The sequence below is a fragment of the Gadus chalcogrammus genome, chromosome 11 (genome assembly GCF_026213295.1).
Source record: "Gadus chalcogrammus isolate NIFS_2021 chromosome 11, NIFS_Gcha_1.0, whole genome shotgun sequence".
In the NCBI taxonomy this organism is placed as follows: domain Eukaryota; kingdom Metazoa; phylum Chordata; class Actinopteri; order Gadiformes; family Gadidae; genus Gadus; species Gadus chalcogrammus.
Window position 1 is genome coordinate 10,619,915 of NC_079422.1, and position 7,500 is coordinate 10,627,414.

The following is a 7,500-nucleotide window of genomic DNA, read 5'->3' on the forward strand; positions in this document are numbered from 1 at the left end:
AGTTATAGCGCCACCAGGTGTTGAACAAACAAGTGCTGCAACGACCTGAACACTGACTAACCGTATTGATTAAGAGAGTATCCATTTAGATAAATGATAGCCTATATTTGATGTTCCATTTAATAGGTAATATATTCAGGATCAGTTTTATTTTTAGGTAGACTACAATTCAATGTGTGTGTGCGTGTGTGTGAGTGTGTGTGTGTGTGTGTGTGTGTGTGTGTGTGTGTGTGTGTGTGTGTGTGTGTGTGTGTGTGTGTGTGTGTGTGTGTGTGTGTGTGTGTGTGTGTTTGTGTGTGTGTGTGTGTGTGTGTGTGTGTGTGTGTTTGTGTCTGTGTGTGTGTGTGTGTGTGTGTGTGTGTGTGTGTGTGTGTGTGTGTGTGTGTGTGTGTGTGTGTGTGTGTGTGTGTGTTTGTGTGTGTGTGTGTGTGTGTGTGTGTGTGTGTGTGTGTGTGTGTGTGTGTGTGTGTGTGTGTGTGTGTGTGTGTGTGTGTGTGTGTGTGTGAACGTGGTGCGGGTGATTATGTGTATGTGTGTATTTTCGCATCCGCATATGTGTGTCATAGAGAGAGAGAAAGAAAGACAGAGAGAGAGAGAGAGAGAGAGAGAGAGAGAGAGAGAGAGAGAGAGAGAGAGAGAGAGAGAGAGAGAGAGAGAGAGAGAGAGAGAGAGAGAGAGAGCATAACGGGATAACATTATGAGTGGCCTATAAACACTATGAGAATGGGTTGCGTGACGGTTGCATGGCGGTCTGTCCATCCAGGATATTAATAAACAGAACAGATGATGTGATTGCGGGACGTGGTGACAGTCTGCAGACCGACACCGCAGACAGAGACTTGCTGAGGTAATCCAGAAGAGTTTAAATCTCTGCCGCTCACACACGTGATTATATATACTGTATATATATATCTTTCTGGGTTATGCTGGGCAACTGGAAGAGAAAATGGGAGGGGTGGATTCTCTACCCAATGTACAGAGTTTAATCTGTCCTGGGCACCAGTTATAGCAAGAAAACCCAAATGTTAACCCAGTATCCAAATGTCAAAGCTCAGTCCTAATTTTAACTCCCAGTCATTTCTTATACCAAACAGAAAACAGTACAATCATATTTGTGCATTTCTTTTTTTACTTGCATGTTGTTTCCCCATTGCCGCTGTGTGTGTGCACAACCTAAGCAGCAGGTGTGTTTAGTGTTGGCTCTCAGTCAAGCTTCAAGGCTATCAAAGGTGTTTTTGTGTAGATGTCATCCTATTTGATGTTATATGTATTTTGTGTTCAACTTCATGTTTCCTAAAGCCTGGAGCAGAGACCAGATCTCTTACTGGACCACACAGAGTGGTCATCTCCTCCCCCCTATAGTGACCGGCTCCACGGGAATCTCAGGCATTTAAAACATATGCCTTGGGGAATTCAAACTTTAACCTCCCTCTGTGAAACGAGGCCTTCCTGCTCCTTCATCTCTCTCCCGTGTTCCCTCTCTGGCGTTCCTCTTGCCCTCTGCTCCCCTTATGACTGGCTCCCTTCCTCCCTACCGCCTTCCCTGACCCCTCCCATCTTCCCTCCTCCTCTTCCTCCCCCTGCTCTGTCACGGTCCAGGAGGACATGGCTCAGGAGTGAGGAGGAGGAAGGAGTTGTTCAAGAAGCTTCAAACAGAGCCCTTGAAGGATCGGAGCCCATGATAGAATCGTTTGCTCATTTGGTATCGTAACATAAACGTGAGGCAGTTGAAATACAAGCATTTAATATTTTTAAATAAAAAAAACAATCAAGCAATAACTTAGAAATTGAAGAAAATTGCAAAAGAAAAAAAATATTTGTACAGCGTTAATTGCGTGATCTTTCTTTCCTTTTTTCCACTGGCAATACAAAGTGTTGGTGTGCCGGTCCGTTTCCACACCTTTTCTTTAGTCCAGAGTAGAGTGTGACGTTGGTGAGGATTAGTAATCCTCAGAGCTCGACAAATGGAGAGAATAAAACCCCTTGTACAAAAACGCCCTTGACCTGTATGCCACATACAAGATAGAAATGATTACACGATGACAATGTTGCCCAGGCACATTTGTTTTTGTTAGTGCTGCATTTGATGTGATATTCGCAAATCTTTAAGTAAAAAAAATCATAAAAGTAAGGGCCTGTAAACATAAAAACAGCATGTAATTCTTCTAATGTCCTAAAATCCTTAAAAAAAAGTTTAAAGTTGTCTTGTTAAAAAACTGCATTAATTATGAAATGCGTAACCTATGAAATTATATTCAATGATTTCTTATATACAATGAGATATACCTTATACTTTGCAGTATGCCATCAATCACCCACTCAAAGGATCAGTGTACCATATACATATTACCGATATGCATATGCCAAATTGACATTCAAATAACCAAGCCAAGTAGACAGCTATCCAAATGTACTGTAAATGGCTGGCAACTCTACGGTCTCAATTCCTCATATCATTATCAATCAACGTCTTGTTATCTTGTGAGAGAGTGCCTGAGTGCTGACTGGACACCGTCTGAAGTGATCGAGCACGACTAGGCAGAAAGAGTTTGACCCTCAGGTCAATGGGCGTAGTACTTCCTCGGCCTGCATTGGCAGCTCAGACCACTCGTCAAAGAAAGCAGATGAATCAACACTAGATTTATATATGATTATGCAGGTTGATTATTTTACGCTAAGTTAAACATTAATTGCCATGCAACACATGTGATGCTCCCAAACTCTATGAAGACAGCATTGCTTCTCTTATTAAATCCTACATGCGACAGTTAAGGGGATACTTCATTATTTTCCGTAAGTAAAGATCAATATAAGCACAGCAAACATGAGACAGACCTGCTCCCACATATTCACCGGTAATTACATTTCTAGTGAAGTGATCTTCATTCAGCCACAAGTGTGCACCGCAATTAAACAAAAATTCCTTTTAATTTGCCTCTTGATGGGGGCCGCAGCCTTCTCGATGTGGAGCTCAATGGCCTCAACTGTCCCTCCGGAGCACCTGTAATTCCCGGAGACGCTCCTCTCATTAAACGCCCTCTGATCCCCTCTTCCCCCTCCGCCTCAGATCAGCTTCATGGTGAACCTGCCTGCATCGGCGCCGTCGCCCCCTCCCCCCATGGAGGAGCGGGGAACAAAGTCGATGGTGGCAGTGTGCTTGATCTGCCCTTTGCTCTGGCTCCAGAAGAACATGAACACGAAGCAGATGGCCACCGAGCTCAGGAAGGACAGGAACCCCATGGTGGTGGCGATGACCAGCGTCTTGGCGTCGAACGGGTACGGCTTGGCAATCTGAGCGGAGGAGTTGGTGGCGGCGGCCTGGGAGTACGGTGCCTCCTCTGAGTAGAAGGTCAGGGTGCGGTTGCGGGAGAAGCCTTTCACCTGCAGGTTGACGCTCAGGGTTTCGTTCCCGGCCGCGTTCCCCGCCACGCATCGGTACGCGCCGCTGTCCTGCACTTGGGCGAAGCGGACCTCCAGAGACCCGTTGGACAGGACCCTGAGCCGCCCCGTGGAGCTGAGCACAGCCTTGCTGGGGGAGATCCAGGTGATGGCCGGGGCCGGGTCCCCGTCGGCTCTGCAGGAGAAGAGCACCGTGGTGCCTTCCTCCACTCGGGACTCCTGGGGCCTTCGGTCGGCTATCCGGGCAGGCCGGCAGGTGAACATCCTGGGCAGCTCCTTCTCCGAAAAGTCCCTGAACTCTCGCTGCCGGACCGCCTCAGGGGACACACAGGTGGGCTGTCGTCCGTCAAAGTTCAGTCTCAACCGCCGCCGCACCACCCACAGCAGCCGGCAGTCACAGGCCAGGGGGTTGGCGTCCAGCCTCAGCACCTGAAGGTTACCCACCGAATGGAAGGCACTCTCCTCCAAGGTGCTGAGCTGATTGGATGTCACGTTGAGCATGCGGAAGTAGGCCAGTCCCCTGAAGGCCCCAGGCTCTATTCGTAGGAGACTCCCCCCCGCTAGATGCAGCTCCTGGAGCCTCAACAGGTCCCCTAGAAGGTTGCCCTGGATGGCGGTGATGGGGTTGTAGGACAGGTCCAGGAAGCGCAGGTAGACCAGGTGTCGGAGCGCGGCATAAGGGACGGTGCTGAGGTTGCAGTTGCTGATGACCAGCGAGGTGAGGTTGAGGCCGATCAGGCTGTTGCTGGCCAGGGTGTCCAGTGCCGGCCAGTGGGAGATCTGCAGGCTGCGGAGGCGGTGGAGCCGGCGGAAAGCATTGTTGGTCAGCATGGAGATGGAGAGCCGCAGCATGCGTAGATGTGTCAGGCTCTGGAGCTGGGACAGCGCCTCGGTGGGGATGGAGGTCATGTTGCTACGGTCCACATTGAGCTCCTGCAGGTTCTGCAGGCCCACGAAGGCCCTCTGGGAGATGAACACCAGGTCGTTCTCCCCCGCCTCCAGGAACTGCAGATTCACAGTTTCCCTGAAGGTGTAGTCCAGGAAGACCAGGATCTCGTTCTCGCTGAGGTCCAGAAAGCGCAGGTTCGAAAGGCCTGAGAACACTCCAACAGGGATGATCTTGAGCCGGTTGTTCTTGACGTGGAGAGTCCTGAGGTTGTGCAGCCCCTGGAAGGCCTCCACCTCAATCATGGAGATTACGTTATCGTTGAGGTTCAGCTCTTGGAGCTGTTGGAGACCAAAGAACTGGCGGCGTCCCAGCGTCTTAATCTTATTGCTGGATAGATCCAGCCGCCTGGCGTCACTCGAACACCCCTCTGGCGCCGATGTCAGATATTTCCCAGAACAGTTGACTTCGCTGGGGTCCGGGCGACAGACGCACCGCGCCGGACAGCCCCGAGCGAACACGGCGACCCCCCCGGACTGGAGCAGCAGAATGAGGCTCCATGCCCCCCATCGGACGACCAGCTCCACAAACATCTTGCTTCCTTCCTGAGGAGGAGTGACATGAGTCCTTATTATTCGTGTATCACATTACGTATTACAAATTTAAAACATGCTCTTGTTCTGCCTCTGTCATCGCTTTCTTTCCAAAGATATTCAAAGCGTTATAGTTGAAATAATAATAAAAACCAATCTGCTTCATTAATCAAAGTACATTTTCTTCATTCATAATGTCACGTAATGTCCGACATTTTGAATATCATTGAACAATATCCATTTGGAGTGGAGTAATTCAAGGATGAGTGTTATGCACTTCAGCACTGAAACTAAAATGAATAACAATTGAAAAACGATGCAAATCATGGCTGCATAAAAAGGTGAGCTACAGTTTATGCATTTAAATAAGCTCTTAACAGAAATATGTATATTTGCAGGAAAATATGTGCATTTAATGTCTATTCACCAATGCTATAAACCTACCCTTGTAATGCGTGGTGCAGATTTTCATAACCACAGTCAGTCAAGTTAAAACCAGGGTTGAGTTGAGGACATCGGAGAGATGCGGTTCCGTTTTCAGCATTGTCTTACAACAGGGCCTGTAGGCAAGAGAAAGCTGAAGAGAGACACACATAGAGAGGGGGAGATTGATAGATATTATGAGAGACAGAGACAGTAAGACAGTGAGAGAGAGACACACAGACAGGGAAAGAGAGATATCAATTAAAGACAAACGAACAGGGAACAAGATGTCTTTTGGATTACCACTTAAGTGTGCAACCTTTTAAATAAACACTTGTTTCCAAGCAGTGTTATGGCGTGGATGCCTTGGAGGACACTGCTGGAGGTGGAAATCTGAAGTATGAGTCATTAAGCAGAGTTCCCAGCTGTTACTTGACTTTGTCCCTGTGTACTGAGGACAACAAAATCCCTACTGAACGTATTACAAAAGAAAACCTTCCACGGCTGTTCGGCGGCTACCTGCACGCAACCCACATAGCAACATGCCTCGCAGCGAGCCGGGTTCAACTCCCACCGGTGGTCCTACTGCTGCATGTCACCGCCTCCCGCCTGTCTCTCTTCACTGCCTCCCTGTCCATGGATGCATACACAGCGCATACAAATATTAATAGAAGAAATTGATAGTGAGAATAATAGGTCAGTTCAGTGAAGCGATAGTGGGTGTGCTCCGGTTTCAATGTACAGTGTCCTCGAAATGGTGACTTTGTGAGGCAGCGGCAGATAAGCCCAAAGCGGGAGAACTGAGGACTGCTGATTGTTTCCTTTCATGGCAAAGCATCTGATACTGAATATAATCCTACAGGGAGGGCGTTGAGATGATCCACGCTTGTGTTTTTTGTTTGGTAAAAAAATGAAAATAAAAATCAGCATTGAGTGCTGCAAACAAGTGGAAGATAAGGTCCTGTTTATTTTCCATAGTTTGGATGGTTTTAAAGAATGTTTTATTTTCTGCTATCAGAAGCAATTTGTAACTGAATTGAATGAGAAAATATAAATACATATAGATAATAGTTTTTTCTGAAGTGAATGTTTGAAATATTGATTATTTTTAACTAAACTAACCCTACCTTGGCCATATAATAAATTATATAATCTTCTTACAGACACATTCTAAGAATGCATGGACATGTTTGTCATGCATGAAAAGCAAGAGAGCACAAATAGACTAAAATACAAAATACATCTGATTTGTATTTGATTTGCACAAACAATCATGAAGATAAATAAATGTTGAATAAAATAAATACCCATTAAAATCCTTCCATGAGTGCCTTCTTCTGATATAAGTCACAAAGTTAGCAGTTGTCCCGATCGGATGTTGCTCTGCTTGCTTGCTGAACTTTGTGGCAGTTGAAGTCTCTGTTTGCTGACCATTATGCTCATTGACACACACACCCAGAAAGACTTGCACACAAACACTGACTCCCACCAAGACCCCCTTCCCCCCTTCCAAACACACACATACACCCACAACCACACACACACACACACACACACACACACACACACACACACACACACACACACACACACACACACACACACACACACACACACACACACACACACACACACACACACACACACACACACACACACACACACACACACACACACACACACACACACACACACACAAACACACACAGTATTTTGGATGGCAACAGGGACATAACAGACCAGTGTTGCTCTGATCAGTGTAGGAACTTTGATGACATTCTCACACCCCCCCTCCCCCCCAGCCTCTATCGTTATGTTTCTCCTCTTGGATGGGGGATTCAGTCATTACGTGTGCTAATCCCATACTCTGCACACTTTTTTCCACCGTCCACCACCAACAACACCCTCTCGCACGCCATTCCGCAAATGCAGGATCGAGAGACAGGGTCGGGCAGGTGTGTTTGTGATCTATGACGTTCACATGTCACAATCCAGTCCGGAGCTGCCAGGGGCCCAGGGCCAACCCCGACATCCCATCCCCCCCCCCCCCCCCCTTCGACCTGTAGCTCTCTGGCCTTGGCAAGTCCTAAAGCTGGATGGCAGCCAGGGGTCGCAACCCTAGAGCCTGGCGAGAGCTGACCCCCGACCTGTGATGCATGCTGCGATGTGCGATCCCTTCTTCCTGGCACTGTGCTTGGG

At 47.6% G+C, this 7,500-nt stretch overlaps 1 protein-coding gene across 6 annotated transcripts in view; it reads right to left on the bottom strand.

Annotated features, from left to right (window-relative positions):
- Positions 1–1,718: 1,718 nt before the first annotated feature.
- lingo4b (leucine rich repeat and Ig domain containing 4b) overlaps positions 1,719–7,500 on the bottom strand; it is a 7,081-nt gene continuing 1,299 nt past the window's right edge. For 2 of the 6 annotated variants that reach the window (XM_056601266.1, XM_056601269.1), the window contains exons 2-3: positions 5,323–5,455; positions 1,719–4,890 (exon numbers count right to left, since the gene is read on the bottom strand). In XM_056601266.1, the coding sequence (XP_056457241.1) occupies positions 3,064–4,878 (1,815 nt within the window). In that variant the 5' untranslated portion in view covers positions 4,879–4,890; positions 5,323–5,455 and the 3' untranslated portion in view covers positions 1,719–3,063. Of the gene's footprint in view, positions 4,891–5,322; positions 5,456–5,820; positions 5,932–6,608; positions 6,765–7,500 lie in introns of those variants that run through there. The other 4 variants (XM_056601267.1, XM_056601264.1, XM_056601265.1 and 1 more) reach the window with 4 other exon arrangements.